The sequence below is a fragment of the Artemia franciscana genome, chromosome 17 (assembly GCF_032884065.1).
Source record: "Artemia franciscana chromosome 17, ASM3288406v1, whole genome shotgun sequence".
NCBI classification, from domain to species: Eukaryota; Metazoa; Arthropoda; class Branchiopoda; order Anostraca; family Artemiidae; genus Artemia; species Artemia franciscana.
The window spans coordinates 11845039-11866159 of record NC_088879.1 but is presented as its reverse complement, the minus strand read 5'-3'; the positions used below and the strand labels follow the sequence as shown (position 1 = coordinate 11866159).

General features: G+C 34.9%; 1 protein-coding gene across 1 annotated transcript in view; it reads right to left on the bottom strand.

The window, feature by feature from the left end:
- The window catches only part of LOC136037855 (plastin-1-like), a gene marked incomplete in the record, with an annotated part of 96211 nt that overhangs the window by 42053 nt on the left and 33037 nt on the right, over positions 1-21121 (bottom strand). The window contains 2 exon segments of the mRNA XM_065720702.1: positions 4304-4511; positions 13089-13351. Coding sequence (XP_065576774.1) covers positions 4304-4511; positions 13089-13351 — 471 coding nt within the window.

Below are 21121 nucleotides of genomic sequence, written 5' to 3'. Positions count from 1 at the left end.
TGGCACACTTGTCACATTGCCCCCCCCACCCCACCCCAAGATTTTGCTCTAGATTCGCCCCTGCAAGGGTTTGACTCTCACCGGCAACAAGTCTTTTATCACAATTTTCCACTATTTGTTAAGAAGGTTGGAGGGCTGATGGTATATTTTAAGTTTTGAACACCAGGGCTGGCAAGGTTTGCTGCTCTTGCAGAAACAGGTATCTATTTAAAAATGTGAATAGTTTCACCGCTAAAAATTACCGGTGTTTTAACGCTATTTCAATTTACTGATATGTTTATAAGTTTTACATAATCGATTATTAACAATCCGATGATTGATTCATAATTGATTTTCCTGTGGCTAGATCTGATGAAAACCATAGCTGGAAGTTTCTTTATTAATGTTCGAATAATTCATAAACAGTTCTGTGTGTCCTGAAGACTAAAAATTTAGGATATATATACTATATATAATATGTACAATAAATATAAAATCACAACGTACACGTATAATATATAATAAAATATATATGCATGATATATATATATATATATATATATATATATATATATATATATATATATATATATATATATATATATATATAAAATAGGATGAATGAAATTATGTGCAACTACCATAACGTATAAATAAGACGTGCAATTATCTCCCCTCCCCAGCCTTCGAAAAATAACCTTTGTTGCATTTTCAAAAAAAATCGAAAACTACCAAAAGTTACTCCCCCCTGTTTACTCCCCCACCTCAAGAACTAAAAAAAAACTTATTTGTAATGTAGTTGAAAACAGAAAAATTGTTCGTCACCTCCCCCCTCTTCTTTTGTGGATTGGAACCACTGTATATTTTATGGTTCACTGACCGTACTAGCAAATTATCGATGTCCATTTTTCCTTGTTTGTTAAAAAAAAAAAAAATAAATAAAAAATTAAAAAAAATGAAAGTGTCCTGGAAAGTTGAATTATAATGGCTGAAGAGACAGCATCAAATCGTTGTTGACAACAATCGATGTTGACATCAATCGATACTTGAGAGCATCAAATTTGAAATAGACCTGGTAAGTTGAATTAGAGACAGCACCGAAATCGTCAATGTTCTTAGTGACCTACATTAGTCACATCTGCTCGTCGTTTAAGAAATTGAGCAGAAGGGTTTTCTACTATGCTTGTTCTCCAAAAAAATTCCAACAGTTACATAATTATTCTTACAACTCCTGTTTTGGAACTCCTTCAGCCTTTATGAAGCAAACCGAGAATCAAAATTCAAAAACTTGATGCTCCCATCATTCAACATTAACTGCTTCACCAACTGAAGAAGACATTGCACAGTTCTCTAATTGCGGTACAGAATTAACATTTGCCGTACCTGTAGGGGGGGGGGAAGAGTCACTAATATTATCAAAAGAATCCGCTGCCATGTACAAATTTTTAATCCGGTCTAAATGCAAAAGGAGGCCTTTATCCGCCGAAAACAGAGTTGCGGAATAAGCAAATTATTGATACTGTCTCCGACTCCTAGAACCGAATATAATCTTCTATTCGGACTCCGAATCTTATATAAAGATAATTTCTTAAACCTTAATTATTTAATTTCTTTTGATTTCTTATTTAAAAATTTAATTTCTAAATTATTTAATTTAATTTCTTAAATTCGTTCGTTAGTATCCACCGATGACAGTTCAGAATTGTTTCGATTTTGTGCAAATCACGGATATTGGCTCATGACTAACTTTACTGTTGTTAGGTATTTGATTTCAATTCTTATAATTATTGGTCTTTCATTGAATTTTATTGGTTTTTTATTGGTTTTTAATTGGTTTTGTTGACTTTCCGTGTTTGTTTTTTACAAGTCGACTTTAGCTCCTAAATTTAAGCTATCAAACTTAAACAAAGGTTTCTAACAATGGGTTTAAGGTTTCAATTTCCTATCACTCCGACTGCTTCATCAGTCAATAAGAGCACGACTCCAAAGCCTACCAAAATTTCAAAATTTCAAAATTCCAAAAAAAGGTTTCAATTTCCTATCACTCCGACTGCTTCATCAGTCAATAAGAGCACGACTCCAAAGCCTTCCAAAATCAAGATTCAACTTTTCAAACTACGCGTTCCTCAGTATACTCGTCTAATCTGCAATAAAGGAGTTCAAGTCTTGGTCTATATTCAGTCAACCCCCCCCCCCCCCTACCCAATAAAAACCTGTTGATCTTCTTTATTTGTATTCAACACAATTCGCCTGATTCTTTTTCTTCTTTTGTCTTTTCATTTCGTTTTCTCTTTTTTTGGAAAACTTGAGTAGATATTAGGAATGGCCACGCAGCATACAACTTGTTAAAACAGGTAAGATTTTGAATTTTATTGAAATCCAACATTTCAAGAGACACTTTTAACCTTTGACTCATTAGTCAACCGTTCATTTTTAGGATTTAGACACTGTTTACTCAAATTATAGCGTTATTCACAAAAATTTATGCTGAGTTCTCTCCGTCATTTCAACCATTCGTAGCTTTTGTTATTTGATTATTTTTGTGCTTGGTGACAAATTTTTCCTTGTGATCACCATATTTTAATTATTATAACTTAGTTTTATATTTGACTAAAATATATCATGTCTGGCCCGATGTTCAGGCTTTGAATAATTTGTAGCTTGTGCGTTTACATGGATTTTCAGCTCTTGACAAATTTTTCTTGCGTTGGCCATAATTTAATTATTTTAATATTTTTCATTTATAATTAAATTGCAATGTTTGGGCAATTCTTCAGGCTTTTACTAATTCGTAGCTTATGCTTTTTCATCACATTTCTACTCGGTGACAAATTTTTCTTGTGCTCACCATATCTTAATTAGTATAGTATTTTTATTTTTAACTAAAAGATACCATGTTTGGGCTATTGTTCAGGCTTAATAATTCGTAACTTGTGCTTTTTGATATTTTTTTTGCTCGTTGACAAACTTTTCTTATACTCGCCATATTTTAGTGATTATTATAATTTTTCTTTTTTGACAAAAAAAAATACCAATTTTGGGCCGTGCCAATGAAAGTGTATCTTGTTTTCAATAAATGATTTGATTATATTTGCTTTCTAAATAATTCCTTTTCAATGCGTTATTATGTTTTTATTAGTTTTTATTCTTCATTGAAAATGAATATACGGCCAAAATATTCACAGGTTTTAATGTAGCCACTGCCTTGGCAAAAAGTCCTCATTTCGTCATAGCTTTTTGTTTTTAGTATAGCTCTTTAGCAGAAAGGCAGACATTTTTCTTCTTGTGCAAATCAGAATCATGCAAAGATTTCCAACCTGTATGAATGCAGAAGTAAAGAGGGTCAGCGACCCCTCTGATGGTTCTTTCACACTCTCCTGTAGAACCTTTCATACTGAATTTTACTGAATTGTACAGAATTTTACGTTACTTGGGCTTTTGTTACGTAGAAAGAATAGCAGCATCAAAATTGAATTTCTGTAAGAGAAACTAATATATTTTAAAAATAGATTAACAATTTTTTTTTGGTAAGCTAACACTACATCAGAGCTTGTAGTAGTAGTAGTAGTAGTAGTAGACAGGTTTAATAGCAAAAAACTTGGCAGCTATTGCTGATTTCCGTTTCTTTACAACATATTCAAAATCAAACTACACTTGTAAATATAAATCAAACTATAAACATTAACTCTTATTGTACATTTTGACGAAAACCGGGACGAAAGAATTACCATATCGGTTTGTTCTTGCTTTAACGGGAACTAACTTAACTTGCTTTCTCGTTCTTGATGGTAGAGGTTGATCAGGTAGAATGTCACGGTGCTGAGATTTAGAAAGCAAGAACTTCCCAAAACTCATTATCAGAGTTTTATACCGATTTTGGAGTGATGGCAGTCCTAGCAGTTCCAGAGCCTTTTCGTAGGGGATGTCACGTCGGCCCAAGATGATCGATACCGCTCGCTTCTGAACCGATTCAAGCTCCAGACAAAGATACACTGTTCTAAGTGCTGAGGGCACACATATTCCATAATGGGGCGGACGTACGTTAGGTATGCATACTTAATACTCTCTGTGTTGGCACTGAACCTACGCATACCGTTTAAAGTCTGTAGACTTTTCAATAGTTGATTTTTGATGATTGTGATGATTTTAGAGACAATTTTGTGGATTCTTGCATTAGCCTAGTTTGAATGGACTTGTTTAAGCGTAAAAATTTTCTACTTAACGTAAGGTCACTTAGTAAATCAGCGTAAAAGATTACGTACGTAGTTTGAAAGCCGCTTTACAGCCATTGGCTCCTTTATAAAATATTCAATTCCAAACTTACCCTAATAATCTGCCACAAGAGTCCAAGAACTAGATGAGGTTTGCCCTTTGCCAAGTCGTGAGCATCAATATTGATGATATTGCACCCAATACTCTGAGCTGAATATAAAGCCAGCGTTAAATTTTCGTGCTTAGTGTACAGCGTCAAGTTTTTCTTGTTTATTGCTCTTTCGTCGATTGTGTCCGGGCATGAATGATTGATAATCTTACTGAGAAGAAAACCACATTAAACAAAAGACAATAAAATAATGTTGAAGAAATAGAAAAAAAAGTTGAGACTGAACACGAATGACTGATGATCTTGACATAAAGAACAATTAATGGCAAGAAAGAACAGACAAATAATAGAAAAATACAAACAAAAAAAACACAGGAAAACGCAAAAAAATTTAAAAGCAATAACAATCATCATTATTAAAACAAGAGCTAAGAGCTCATATGGCCCTTGTGAAGTAGTCGGAAGGGCCAAGAGCTCATATGATATGAGCTCTAGCAAAAAGCTAAGAATCAATAGATTGCTTTAAAAGGAAAGTCAGAGGCTTAATGCCGTTCGGGATTTAAAATAAGAGCTGAGTCACGAGGTCCTTCTAAATATCAAAATTCATTAAGATTCGATCACCAGCTCGTTAAAAATACCTCAATTTTTCCTCTCCCTTCAGCCCCTCAAATGGTCGAATCGGGGAAAATGATTTTGTCAAGTCAATTTGTGCAACTTTCATAATTGCATTATAAACATTTGCTTTAGTTTTTTTTTCTAAAGTTATTTCCATCAGTGCTGGGAGTTTTTGTTTTATAATGTGAGTTTTTCTTATTTATTTTATCGTTTATATATATTTTTTTTCGTTGTGTTTTAGTTGTCGTGTTTTTTTTTATGATGTTTTAAAAAAAGTCTTAAATTGTCGGTTGTAATTTTTTTTTCCCGTTGAGAAAGGCTCCCGGATGTGGGGCCGAAATATTCGGAGTGTTTTTATTATTTTTTAGTTAAAGTGTAGTTTTTATATTTTATTTTTTGTTCACTGCTTTGTCGAAATTAACCCGTTTTTTTCTTTGCTCAATGTTTCGTGAATGAAAAACAGTATGTTCTTAGAAATTATTTAAAATAGTTTTGGGGGATTAAAATAGTTTTGGTGTTTCCAAAGAAACACCATATCGAGTAAAAATTCACAATTAAGACTGATACTGAAATGTTGATTCTTCATCGAAATTCAGCTGAGCAGTAATCAGTAATAATTAAAATAGTTTTTGGGGAATTAAAATAGTTTTGGTATTTCCAAGGATTTAACTGAGCAGTAATTTGTAATAATTAAAATGGTTTTGGGGAATTAAAATAGTTATGGTGTTTCCAAAGAAACACCAAATGGAGTAAAACTTCACAATTAAAACTGATACTGAAACAGTGATTCTTCATCGAGATTCAGCTGAGCAGTAATTTGTAATAATTAAAATAGTTTCTGGGGAATTAAAATAGTTTTGGTATTTCCAAGGATTTAACTGAGCAGTAATTTGTAATAATTAAAATGGTTTTGGGGAATTAAAATAGTTTTGGTGTTTCCAAAGAAACACCAAATGGAGTAAAAACTTCACAATTAAAACTGATACTGAAACGGTGATTCTTCATCGAGATTTAGCTGATTCAGCTGATTTTGGCTCTCCGCACATAATTTATTAAAATGAAATTTGCATATTAATTCTTTTTTGGCTAAATGCCTTTCTCTCAGTTTTGATCAGACGATTTTGAGAAAAAAGGGGTGGGGGAGGAGGCCTAGTTGCCCTCCAATTTTTCGGTTACTTGAAAAGGCAAGTAGAACTTTTAATTTCTAACGAACGTTTTTATTAGTACAAAAAATATACATAACTTAAGAATTAACTTACATAACCAACTTTTATATTCTTATATTTTATTATGTATATGAGGGGATTTGTCCCCTCGTTAATACCTCACTCTTTACACTAGAGCTTAAATGTTGTTTCAACTCTTTATTGACCCCTGAATCAGAAAGGCCGTAGAATAAATAGTTGAAATTACTAAAAATACTTTAGCGTAAAGAGCGAGGTATTTAGGAGGAGTTGAACCCCTCATATGCGTAATAATCTCTGTTCTTTTTAAAATTTAATTCTGCTCCTTACTTTCAGTTGAAAAAAATTTTTCATATTTATTTTTTCATTGTTTTTGTATAATAATGCTAGAAAATCCTGCGCCCCCTTCATTGAATTTCTCTTCCCCCATGACATATTCCTCCAAGGAAAGATCCTCCCACATAGCACCCTCCGCTCAACCCCCCCCCCAAACCAAAATTATCCCCCTAAAAAACGTCTGTACACTTCCCAATAACCATTGCTGTATGTAAACACTGGTCAAAGTTTGTAACTTACAGCCCCTTCCCCGGGGACTGTGGGGGAGTAAGTCAGCCCAAAGACATAGTTATTATGGTTTTCGACTATGCTGAACAAAATGGCTATCTCAAAATTTTGATCCGTTAACTTTGAAAAAAAATGAGCGTGGAGGGGGCCTAGGTGCCCTCCAATTTTTTGGTCACTTAAAAAGGGCACTAGAACTTTTCATTTCCGTTAGAATGAGCCCTCTTGCGACATTCTAGGACCACTCGGTCGATACGATGACCCCTAGGAAAAAAAAGAACAAATAAACACGCACCCGTGATCGATCTTCTGGCAAAAAATACGAGGTTCCACATTTTTGTAGATATGAGCTTGAAACTTTTACAACAGGGTTCTCTGATACGCTAAATGCGACGGTGTGATTTTCATTAAGATTCTATGACTTTTAGGGGGTATTTCCCCCTATTTTCCAAAATAAGGCAAATTTTCTCAGGCTCGTAACTTTTGATGACAAAGACGAAATTTGATGAAACTTATATATTTAAAACCAGCATAAAAATCCAATTCTCTTGATGTATCTTTTAGTATCAAATTCCGTTTTTTAGAGTTTCGTTTACTATTGAGCCGGGTCGCTCCTTACTATAAAGTTCGTTATCCGTGATCTGTCTTCTGGCAAAAAATGCAAATTCCAAATTTTTGTAGGTAGGAGCTTGAAACTTCTACCATAGGGTTTTCTGATACGTTGAATCTGATGGTGAGATTTTCGTTAAGATTGTATGACTTTTAGGGAATGTTTCCCCAATTTTCTAAAATGAGGCAAATTTTCTCAAGCTCTTAACTTGATGAAACTTATATATTTAAAATCAGCAGTAAAATGCGATTCTTTTGATGTAACTATTGGTATCAAAATCCCATTTTTTAGAGTTTCGGTTACTATTGAGCCGGGTCGCTCCTCACTACAGTTCTTTACCACGAACTGTTTGACTTAAATTTTCACGCGAGAGAACCAATCAAATGGAGTTTAACTTTTCATTTTCTTTAATGGTTAACAATCTCACAAATGAGTTTTTAAAGCTAATCAGGTTTAGAAAAGCTGTCTTCAAAAATAAGGAACAATGTGATGGGTAGACACAAATACGCTTTTCTATCAAGAAATCATGGTCACAGCAGTAGTTACAACCCAGTAAAGAGCAAATCACAGGCGATAGTAACAAGGAGTTAAAAACTGCGTTTTTTTTAAAAAAAAACTGCCGAATGAAAAAAATTGCCATCTCACACTGAATCAGGAATGGTAACTATTGTTTCGGTTAATCTTAAAAGTAAAATTTTATCACGAAAAAAAACTTGTGGTGATTTCGAAAAAGAGCCTGAAACCCTTTGAAAATGGTGTCAGATCGAAATAAAAAGTGTACCATTGGAATTAACATGGTCGAAAACCTTTAATAGGACAATTACAATACTCCATCTTGCACACGAGGGAAAATCACTTTTTTGCATCCGGGTAGCACTGATGCGTCTCCTTTTTTCCCTTCTGTGGTTAGTGGCCTACCAAAACTATTTAGAGTGACGTTTAATGGCTCCTTAGAAATCTATTGCTCATATCTACGTGATTTTTTTTATCAGTTCTACCACCCGTAAGTGTGATATAGCATTAAAAACAACACTTTTGTGTCACTTCTGAAGTAGAAAAGCATAGAAGTATAAAACAATATCATCATTGTGATAATTTATGGTCAAAGACCCTTAACAGGCGGTTTGCGAGAATACCCCCCCTATGTTCCTCCCCCAGGCCCCCTTGATAAGCTACGTAATTAAGGTACAAACAATATGCCAAATTCAACAAAAAAAATAAAATAAAGCAACAATCTAAAAATGTTTTACTTTTATATTGATAAAAGTGTTCTTAAATGGTTCACATTTACTGTATATTGTTTTGTGTTTTCAGTAAAGCGCTAGTTTTCTGTAATCCTACAAACATAAGGAAATATAACCAGTTGATTTAATTGTACTAGTTTTACTGATATATGTTAGATAGGCTGGGAAGTAATGATTTTTGTTCGTTTTAAGTTTCAACTTCGCTCTTTACTTCCCTCGGAAAAACTTTGTTTTTTCAAAATTAATTATAGGACAGTAATCCCTTTTTTTGTTTGTCAGACCTCTTTAACCGTACTTTTTTCTTCAAGGATAAAAAAAATTAAAAGCAACAGAATCCATCAAAGAAAACAGAAATTGGATTTTAGCCAAAGGGAGTTTCCATAGTTGCAAAATAATACGCCATTACATTCAATCTAAAAATCATCCAAGTCATTTTGAATATATGGAACAGGATTTCCTGCATTAATTCAAATTTATTTTACTAAATATATTTCCTTTTTTATAGCTAATTGAATCCGCCTTTTTATATTATCGGCGTTAGATATTCGTCAAATACTGCTTAAGGCCATTCTGAAGACTAGCAGTAGTGTTAATTGGGGAGGGGGTCGTGTGTCCATTCTACTCAGATTTTTATTATACAATAGAAGTTTGTCATTGGATAAATACTACTTAAGGCCAGACCGAAGGTACTAATTAGGTACTAATCACAGTGGTACTAATTAGGGCGGAGGGTAATGAGCACCCCTCGGATTTTTTTTTCCTTGGAAAAATACAGCCTGAGGCCAGCTATGGAATTACAGGCTATACGATATGAATCACAAGTGATAATTTCAGTGGGACCTGGGCCATGTGGTCCTCAGACTTGTTGAATTTGTTTTCGTATAGTCTGATTTCGAAAGTTCATGAGAGCTAAATACCACTCCACTATGTTTGTCATTGGACAAACACTGGTGTCACAATCGTCATATACGGGTCCGTTTCAGTATCTGAACAGGGGCTGGCTCAGTTTTAATGAGTGATCAAAAATACGTACGCATTGTAAAACTAGATTTGCCTACGTGTATATTTTGAATGAGCACCAATACTAAACAATAAGTGCCAAAATATCTTATTTAGGTTCAGTGTTGTCAGAGACTTAGTAAAATATGTTCCAGAAATGTTGTATTACAGTCACTGTTTTAAAGTTTTAGAAGAATGGAAGAATTCCAGTACGTCAAGAATATATGAAGGCATATAATTATACTGGATTCTAAGTAGCATTACCACCTGGAATTAATTTTCGTAAAACTTTGACAAGACATAGCATTATTTTTTGCAACCCCTTGAAAAAAAGACAATTGATTATCTTTATGGACACATTTTCATCCATTATACCCCTAAAAGTCAAAGTTTTCATGGCCCAATGAGCGAAAAGGTCCAAGACAATTATAACTATGACGATTTTTAACTTTGACGATCCTCACCAGACTGGATTCGTATCATCCAAAAGCGCAATTGAAGACCTAGCAGATAAACTCCACTGAATTTAATTGACACCCAATGGGCTCTTCTTATGACTTTGGATGACAAAAATGTAGCCCTTTTTTCCCTGGCAGAGGTAGGATGGAGCACCGACATGTCAGACCATAAATGTAGCTGTTGAATGAGTTCCACTAACCCACCCAACGATTAAACCGGTGAGAAGAGATCTTGATAATATCATTAAAACTATGCCGTCTCAGCAGAATATACATGTTATGATTTGTAGTTTCAATCATTTGAAATAATTTTTATTATTACTGAGAATCAAGAAAATTATTACTATTTGGCACATCATTTCGCAAACTTTGCCTATGTTTCGTCTCTCTGAATCCCACCCCCAACCCTCAAAACAAAATTAAAATTGCGAACACATCGTAGTAATTTTCAAAATAAGTGTCAAAAAGTTTATCTAAGTGCCGGAGAATATCAGTCAACATAGCAAATGGTTGACCTTAGTTGAACGCTACGCAGTAGCGTTGATTAAATAAAGACCCATGCGCGTCCACCGCATTTTTTTTCCCGACCCCTTCGTATGGAAAGGTAAATCTCCAAATTTAACACGACCCCCACAACCCTGCAACCTTCGTCATAGTTTATGCAAATTACTCATTGTTTACAAATGGATTTTAATAGAAAAGAAGGCAGGTTAGGTCTTGGTAGACTGATCCACATGGAACTTAGAATCGAATGCTATTCGAAGATTTATAGAGTTTCCCAAGAGTATACTCCTGAAACAACCCGAGTACCTAAGTAAAGCAAAAAGACGTTATGGGCGCCTGAATTTTCAAAAAACATGATCTACAACATTTTGGGAATGGTTGTGAGAGTTGAGCTGAACCTTTTAAGGAATTAGGGGAGGAGTAGGCATCAAATTTGACTTGGAGGAGAGGGCATAAATTGAAAGACAATATCCAGGGGACCAAAATAGCATATCTACAATATCTCGTAAACGGCTTAGGGAGATGAAATTTCAAAGTATTAGGGTAAGAGAGCAAAGGTCCTTAAAATGTGGCACTTAAGGAAAAATGATAAGGGTGTCAAAATGTTGCTTCAGATTTTTCTGCACTATTTGCCTAAAACTTTTTGCACTATTAGCCCCAGTCAATCTTCAAATCTATCCATTATGAAGCAGTGATGTACACCGAAAGGCAGCATGTGTCCTCAGGTTATCGTAAAAGCGTATCAGCAATCACCACAAATGGTCACGAATAAATAAATGAACAGAAATTACACTAAGTAACCGAGTCAAACTCCAAACTGGCAAAAATTATTATGAGTAGGGCTTGACAACCCCCTTGCCGTAAGATTAGAACATAATTTTCCGGGGATTGTCAGTTCAATACACATATGCTGATATTTATTCCTTTAAGTTTTATTTCTTTAACACTCCCCCGCCGCCACGACCGTAATTTCCATTATTACATTCTTAGTTCAAAGAAATATTTTCTCATTATTCCAAACTTTCTTCAACTGTGAAAAGAAACCCTTTGCCTTAGCTTTTCTACACCGTCACTCCATCCACAATCTTTACTATAAATAGCCTACAACCCGAATCAATCCTTTTCAAAATCGACTTTGATAAAATTCACTATATCGATTTTGTCATACCCTTTATCCTCATTTAATCTTAATGTAAGCGACGGGACTAATTCAAGTCCCGTAAAAAGATACATTCTTGTCACTAATATTCAGACCGAGGACATTCGAATCCGCTGCACAATCCAAGTGTGCACTATTAATACAACCCTAATATACAATCTAATATAACCTAAGTCTGCACTATTAATACAACCCTAATGTACAATCTAATATAATCTAAGTCTGCACAATTAACAAAACCCGAATCAATCCTTTTCAAAACTGACTTTGATAAAATTCACTACATCGATTTTGTCCTAGCCTTTATCCTAATTTAATCCTAATGTAATCGACGGGACTATTTCAAGTCCCGTAAAAAAAGATACATTCTTGTCACTAACGTTCAGACCGAGGACATTCGAATCCGTGCACAATCTAAGTATACATTATTAATACAACCCTAATATACAATCTAATATAATCTAAGTCTGCACTATTAATACAAATTAATATACAATCTAATATAATCTAAGTCTGCACTACTACTACAACTCGAATCAATCCTTTTCAAAATCGATTTTGATAAGATTCACTATATCGATTTTGCCATAGCCTTTATCCTCATTTAATCCTAACGTAAGCAACGGGACTAATTTAAGTCCCATAAAAAGATACATTCTGGTCACTAACGTTCAGACCGAGGACATTCGAATTCGCTGCACAATCTTAGTCTGCACTATTAATAAAACCCCAATATACAATCAAATATAATCTAAGTCTGCACTATTAATACAAACCGAATCAATCCTTTTCAAAGTCGATTTTAGTAAAATCCACTATATCGATTTTTGTCATAGTCTTTATCCTCATTTAATCCTATGTAAGCGACGGGACTAATTTAAGTCCCGTAAAAAGATACATTCTTGTCACTAACGTTCAAATCGAGGACATTCGAATGCGCTGCATAATCTAATTCGAGGATATGTATTCCTTTTTAAACCTTTATGCGTTTGATACCATGTTTGCCCATAGGTCTTACGGCGTTCCTTAGGAAGGCCATCACAATAATCCATATGAACAGGAAGGATATAACCCTACTCAACTCCTGATACCAAACTAAACAAGTTGCAACTTCACTTTCTACCTTATACCTTATTATTGTCCTAAAGTTATCCTACAGAGAAAATAAGGTAAACATTTGACAAGCTCGAAAAAACGTGCCCCCCTCCCTAGGTTCCCAAAGGAAATGATGTACACCGTTAGAATCCAAGTGATAGGTGTTACCATCAAAATACACGGAATTCGCGAATGCAGAACCCTCTCCATCTGTAGTAGTTTAAATGAGATTAATGCAAGTTCTTAAATGTGAGATACTTGAATTATAAGGCTACGATTCATGACAAATTAAAGTAATTCAAAAAAAAAATGAAATTGCCGAGGTTCGTTGTACTTAAAAAACTTTGTATAAAACTTACCACAACAAAATACCATCTTTAACTGTGTCATAAAGAGATTTCCCGTCGTCCTTAATCGGCAGTAAGTGCTTCAAATCTAAATCCTCTCCAAGGTTTGAATTCACCCAATCAGAAAAGGCTAACTGTTCTTCAAGGCGAACTGAATGGGTTGTACCCTGACTGCTGGCGTCTGACATACCCCCAATTGTTTCCAAATTCTCCCGTTTGGAGACGACTTGTTTAAAGGTAGCTGCCACATCCTTCGCTTTCAAACTTTGGCAAAGCTGTAAAAACGATTTTAATTTATTTTTTATCGTTTTTAATTTTTTATCGATATTTATTTTTTATCGATTTTAATTTAAATTTATGCAAGATAGAAACAGCACAATGTAACTTTATTTTTCCACTCGTTTAGTTGAGGCTTGCAGTAAGAAACCTTACCTGGAACTTTCCTGTTTCTTGTTATATAGTTTATATAGTTATTATAATTGTCATATATATTTATATAGTCTATTTAGTTATTTAGTGTTATATAGTTTCTTGTTATATAGGTTAATGGCTGCAGTGAAAATCTACCTTGTCAATGAAAATACTTTGATTACATGCCTGTTCAAGAAGTTCAGAAGGTCAAAAAAGCCTTGGATACTTGTATGATATACCCCCAACCTAATATTCTTCTAATATGTTTCTCTTACTCTCAATCCTAATGAAATATACCAAAGTAAGATAAAAACATAATATTTTAGAAACAAATTTGGGCTATATATTTGCATATTAGGGGGGATGGGTGTAAAGTATGGCAGGTTTGCATGCCCAATGTGTTGAGTACAATTACTCTGCATATTATGTAGTAAAAATTGTTTTCTAACTTCACACTGTCCAAATACTTTACTCCCACCCCCTCCTAATGCGCAAATATATGTAATAAATATAATAGTTAATATAATAAATAAATTATGGACGACGGGGAGCAGGAGGAGGGGAAGTTGCTCCCACAAAATTTTGAAAAAGAAAATTTTGAGTATTTTCATTTTTAAAATGCCCCCCCCCCTATGTTTGCAAAAGTGTTTTTTATCTTGATTTTTTAATCAAAACCGATTCCTCCTCTCCCCATCTCTCCGTGAATTGATGCCCTTCTTTCCAGCGTTGATCCCTTCATTGACATGAAAATTAATGATAATGAATCCTCAGTTTTCGTTTTTACTTTCCTGAACAGTTCTCCGTCATTTTTTCCCCCTAAAACTGCCTCCACACACCTCACCCACTTATCCTACTTCTTATACTAAATCCCTTGGTAATGCATTTTAACTTATGGGGTATCCTCGTTGACAAAATTACGAATCAGGCTAACGTTAATCTATCCCTTATTCTACTCAAGCCTCGTTCAAAATTTAGATTTATAGTACGGTAAATCACATTCTCTAAATGCAAATATCTCTTGTTTGGCCTTTATTAGAATTAACTAGCCCCTTTGCCAAAGCACATAAGGATAATAGCTTCATATTGATGGGAAAGAAGATTTCTCTTTGAATGATTTTTCTGTACATTAGGTTCAATTTTGCCAAGGGAGTTGGAGATGTCCCTTCAAGCCGTCCGGAAAAGTCTTTTTTTTTAACATATTCAACCACAAATGCCAGCATTATATTAAAATCAAATAGTTGTGGGCATCAAGACATGGCTAATTGTAAAAAAGCCACGACAGATATAGTCCGATCAAGTGGGAGGCAAATCTGGCATAAGCCCTTATTAGGATTGTATAAAAATGATGTCAGTTATTTGTGAATAGATAAGTCTATCTATCTTCCGTCCACACGCCATTCCAAGGACAGAACTAGGGTAGATAGTCATAGAGCCTATAGTCTTCCAAGTGTTTGAATAAATGGCACGGGTAAAGGACGGGAGTAATATGGCTCTCTTATTAGACCAATACTTGTTTGTTAGCTTTTAGACAGGCACGCCCGCCTACATAGGCCTCAATCTCTGAAATATAATATCGAACTACGAAGTTAGGATAAGATTTAGAGATTATCACGTATCACTGATATTGCCAAGCAGATAAGACTATAAGATGGTTATGCCACACAACACGCAGATCAAATGACTATTTAACCAATAAGTGTCAAAATATCTACCAATACCAGCAGGGAAGAAGAGAACAGGAGGCCCTAAAGGAAATTCACGACAGTTAAGTCCGATCTTGACCCAATTGAAAGGTTTCAAAAATGCGGCCGTCGCTGGGACCGTCTGTGTCTAGAAATCGTGGAGCTTGCCACTCTTGAGTGAAGCCTCTGGAACGACACATATCGTCGTCTGTTGATCACCACGATGAGTCTGGGTGCGTTTTGAATGTGCAGCAAGTAAATAAAAGTATTCTTGGGCCAAGGGCTTACAGGCCGATAATTCACACCATTCGTGAAAAGCTGTTTGCTCTTTTTCAAGTCCTACCTTCTGGCGAACCAATATTTCCTTTTTCCTTGGTTAATGTACCCTGGGGTTGTCTTGAACGAAAAATTTACGGACAACAGTTCCCACAAATATATTAAAAGCGAGCAGAAAAATGGTTTGCGTATTAGTCTCCTTGGCCCAGTAAGTAGGGATGCAAGTTTCAAGCCATTCAAAATAGAAATGTTAATTGGACCCTTTTTGAAGTCCAGTTTTTGGAGCAGACGAAGACAAAACAATGTACAACGCCACCCATGCAAAAATATGACTATACTTTTAAGGTGAGGGACTGTAAATCCTTGTTAAAAGTTTTCGATGCAGACCATTTCAATGCCATATGACTAGTTTTTATTTCGATTTAGCTTCACGTTGTGGTGATCTCTAGCTCTTTTTCGGATTTTTGATAAAAAAAAGAGGCAAATAATAAAAAAGTATATAATGAATAATTGGGAAAATCCCAAAGATCTAGTAGGCCTTTTTCGGAATTATTATATCCAACTAAATGACATGTTTGATGATTACGATAAAAAAAGAGGCAAATAGTTAAAAAAATATATATAATGAATAATTGGGAAAATTCCAAAGATCTAGTAGGCCTTTTTCGGAAATGTTATATCCAATTAAATGACATGTTTGATGATTACGATAAAAAAGAGGCAAATAGTAAAAAAAATATATAATGAATTACTGGGAAAAGTAAAGAAAATTGGGAAAAGTAAAACGAATTATTGGGAAAAGTTGGAAAAGTAGGCTAAAGGAAATTACATGAACGCCATACAAGCGACTTCAACTATCAATTTAAATGTTCATGGTGAAAATTGTTATTCTTCATTATGATAAACAACCAGATAATTTGTATCTCTTGTTCAATTTCACGCATAACATTATTACTGAACTTAGTTCCGCTAGGAAACCATATGGTGGTCATTTATTCATTACTTAATCCAATATTTATAAATTCACAGCAAACAAAACTAAAACAAAGCTAAAATTATGACTGTGCATAAATCAAAGTTTCTACTTGGATTGATTGTAAGTAACGCATGCTTAATATTATCAAGAATATAGTTAAAAACCAAACATAGAGCTGCCATGTTTTCCCTTGCAACTTTAAACCCTTGCCTCCCAAACCCGAAAATGAAACGAAAATGCATAATTTTAATTATAAGAAACCTAGTGTGGGCAGAACGAAGTGTTTTTAGAAGTTTTTCCTTGGGATGTCAGGCCGTAATTTTCACGAGGGGAACTTTGATTGACAAGTTCCAGGAAATTTGCTTGGACAGATACCCAGAACTTCCAAAATAAACCTACAATGTTAGAAAATCTAGAAAAATTTGAAAAATATCAAGCTTTAAGGACATGGTACAATTCTCCTTTCTTATGCACCAACCTTTATACAACTCTTAATCTGTGCACGAAGTTGATCAAATATTGATGAACTTTGAGTTAGCGAAGTGCTTTTAGCTATCATTATAATTATACAAGTTAATTTAATTGCCAAAAAAAAAAAAAAAAAAAAACAAAGCAGAATTCCATATTCCAAATAAATTGTGTTCTGTCAATCAATCTTCTTAGATAAATTTGCACCAAATTTTGGACGAGGAAAACACACAAAATAGGGATAATTTGAAAGATAGAAGAAAACATGGGAAAATCACAAAGTTAAAATTTCGGTAAATGTTTAGTTTCGTTCCAAGTGCTCTAAACTGGAAAGTGCTCCAAAGCGGCAAAGTTTCCAGTTTAGAGCAATTGAAAATGTTAATTCTAGAAGCACATCCATTTCTGGTTGACCCTCCTCCTCCATGGGGCATCTAAAAATTCGTAAAGTGGGCTTGCTTACAGGTAATATTACCTATAGAGCGAAGCGTATTAGTTCGTGAGCCCTGCGGGCAACGGGGCGAGGTCTGTATTCTAAATTTATTTAATAAACCTTGTTTAAGGTTGTTTTTTTAGTTTCGTTGGAGGGGGATGTTAGAAACCTGAAAAATATATGCACTTCTCTAATAATGACAAAGATCCAATTTGCGATCATCAGAATCTTGCTATATGCAGTAATACACACTTTAGAGCACTTGAAAAACGAAACTTAACATTTACCAAAATTTCAAATTTCTAAAACTCAAAATACGTTACTTCAAAAAAAAAGTAAAAAAGAGGCAGATATAGCAATTTCATTTCTTCATTTCCTTAAATAGCTCAACCTCATTTCCTTATATAGCTCTCTATGATGCTCCAGTGCTTTGCAAGCAGTGAAGATAAAAAGAAGCATTAAAAGATAAAATAAAAAAGAGATCGTATCAGTAATACATACAAAAATACTTTTTCTTGTTGTTCAGGGGGGAGCTGCAAGTCACCTGAAAAGGATTTTGGGCAATGTCAATTCAATTGGTGTACTTTCCATGTCGCGCCATATTCGAAGAGTTTCAGGCTATTTTTCGGAATTTCCATAAATTTATTTTCAAAATAGCATTTTACTACTAAGACTAATCGAAATAATAGTTCGACTACCAATCCTTGATCAGCAGCAAATGTTAATTTTTTCTCATTAGACACCTTTTTTAAAGGTTTTTTTTTGGTTACTACGGGCCGTGGTTTCTTTTCTGCTAAGTTGCCCTACTGGGGCAATCATGATTCGTTCAACATATATGATGTTCGACATAATAAAAAAGACAAAAAATGAAACACACAAGCAAATCATCTTGACATTTGTACTTCAGAATCGGCTGTAGCTAGAGGGATGACGTCTTACAGCAAAGTCATTTAGGCCATTCGTAAGAGAATTTCTTTTTACACAAGCCAGCGTTTCCGAATCTGTTTTGCAGAATATATTTTTCCAAAAATTGCGAGAAAAACGAGTTTGAAAATTTTGACATTTGTATCTCACAATCGGCTGTATCTACCGCGCTGACATCTTACGCAATGTCAATTAGATCATTCGAAAGATATATTTTCCTTTTCTTTTTTTTACACAACGTAGCGTTTGTAACTCACTTTCGACCAAAACTGTTATTTTCGGCAAAACCGCTGTCAGCAAACGAAATTAAAAGTAAACCGTAGAAAATTATGAGTACAGCGGTAGGTACTTGTGTATTATTCAGAACACACTCAATAAGTAAAGCTAGGTTCTTTCGTGAAACAAATTACGATGCAGGTACATTTTAATGAAATATTTTATGTATAGAGGTGGTTAGGTTAGGTATCTGATATAATGCACCCTACCCCCCACCCTCTAATGTGCAAATATATAGCCCAAACTTTTGATAAAGCTAATGAAATAAAACAAAATATGATGAAAATTTAATACTTTATAATGAAAATTGTAAAATTACAACTTAGAATTTTGTGAAATATAATTGCCTCTTTTTCAGTCTTTGGCAAATCCCAAATCTTCATTTCAAAATCCAGGTTCATACACTATCTTCCATCACTATAAGTAGCAAACTAAATTGAGTTTTGTCTTTGTGGCTATGAAACCGGATTTTCTCAACAAAATTCTTCAGTGTGTTCTGAATTGAATCAACCGAATAATGAACAAGAACCCAATATTTAATTAAAATGAACCTATATCGTAGTTTGTTTCACGAAAGAACCTAACTTAACTTATTGAGTGTGTTCTGAATAATACACAAGTACCCAGCGGTAAAATCTCTAAGTCGGATGCAATTATTTTGTACCACAAATATAGCTCAAACGGACAATTTGAATATGCAAAGTAAACAAGAGCTAAGAGCTCATATGGCACTTGTGACGAGGCGAGAAGAGCTAAGAGCCAAGAGATCATATGGTATGAGCTCTAACAAAATTCTATGAATCAATAGATTGATTTAAAAAGGAAAATAAGAGGCTTAATGCCGGTCAGGATTTAAAATAAGAGCTCTGACTCACGATGTCCTTCTAAATATCAAAATTCATTAAGATCCGATCACCCATTCGTAAGTTATAAATGCCTCATTTTTTCTAATTTTTCCTCTCCCTTTAGCCCCTCAGATGGTAGAATCTGGGAAACGACTTTATCAAGTCAAATTGTGCACCTCCCTGACACGCCTACCAATTTTCATCGTCCTAGCACGTCCAGAAGCACCAAACTCGCCAAATCACTGAAACCCAACTCCTCCAAGAGATCGAATCCACTACGATTCTGTCAATCACGTATCAAGGACATTTGTTTATTCTATCCACCAAGCTTCATCCCGATTCCTCCACTCCAAGTGTTTTTCCAAGATATTCCCCTCCAACTCCCCCCAATGTCAAAAGATCTGGTCGGGATTTGAAATAAGAGCTCTGAGACATGAATTCCTTCTAAAAATCAAATTTCATCAAGATCCGATCATCTATTCGTAAGATAAAAATACCCCAATTTTCACATTTTCCAAGAATTCTGGTTTCCCCCCTCCAACTCCCCTCAATGTCACAGGATCTGGTCGGAATTTAAAATTAGAACTTTAAAGCACAAGATCCTTCTAAATATCAAATTTCATTAAGATCTTGTCACCCTTTCGTAAGTTACAAATACCTCAATTTTACCCTTCCCCCCAATTTCCCTCAAATTACCCTTCCCCTCAAATTACCCTTCCCCCCAATTCCACAAGAGAGCAGATCCGGTCCGGTTATGTCAGTCAAGTATCTTAGACAGGTTTCTCTTCTTCCCATCCAGTTTCATCCAGATCTCACCACTTTAAGTATTTTCTAAGATTTCCGGTCTCCCCAACTGCCCCCCCCCCCAATTACGCTTGATCCGGTTGAGATTTATGATAAGAGATCTGAGTTACGAGGTCCTTCTAAATATGAAGTTTCATGAAGATCCGATCACTCCTTCGCAAGTTAAAAATACGTATTTTTTTTCTTATTTTTCAGAATTACCCCCCCCCCCAATAGAGCGGATCCGTTCCAATTATTTAAATCACGCATGTAAGACTTCTGCTTATTTTTCCCACCAAATTTCATCCCGATCCCTTCAATCTAAGCGTTTTCCATAATTTTAGGTTCCCCCACCCCAAACTTCCCCCAATGTCACCAGATCCGGTCAGGATTTTAAAAAAGAGCTATGAGACACGATATCCTTCTAAATATCAAATTTCATTGAGATCACCCGTTCGTAAGTTCAAAATACCTCATTCTTTCTGATTTTTCAGAATTAACCCCTCCCCCAACTACCCCAAAGAGAGCGGTTCCGTTCCGGTTATGTCAATCATGTATCTCGGACTTGTGCTCATTTTTCCCACCAAGTTTCATCCTGATCCCTCCACTCTATGTGTTTTCCAAGTTTTAGGTTTCCCCCTCCCAAATCCCCCCCAATGTCACCAGATCCGGTCAGGATTTAAAATAAGAGCTCTAAGACAGGATATCCTTCTAAAAATCAAATTTAATTGAGATCCTATCACCCGTTCGTAAGTTAAAAATACCTCATTTTTTCTCATTTTTAAGAATTACTCCCCCCCCCCAACTACCCCAAAGAGAGCGAATCATTTCCGATTATGTCAATCATGTATCTGGGACTTTCCCATCCAGTTTCATCCCGATCCCTCCACTCTAAGTGTTTTCCAAGATGTTAGGTTTCCCCCCTCCAACTCCCCCCAATGTCATCAGATCCGGTCAGGATTTAAAATAAGAGC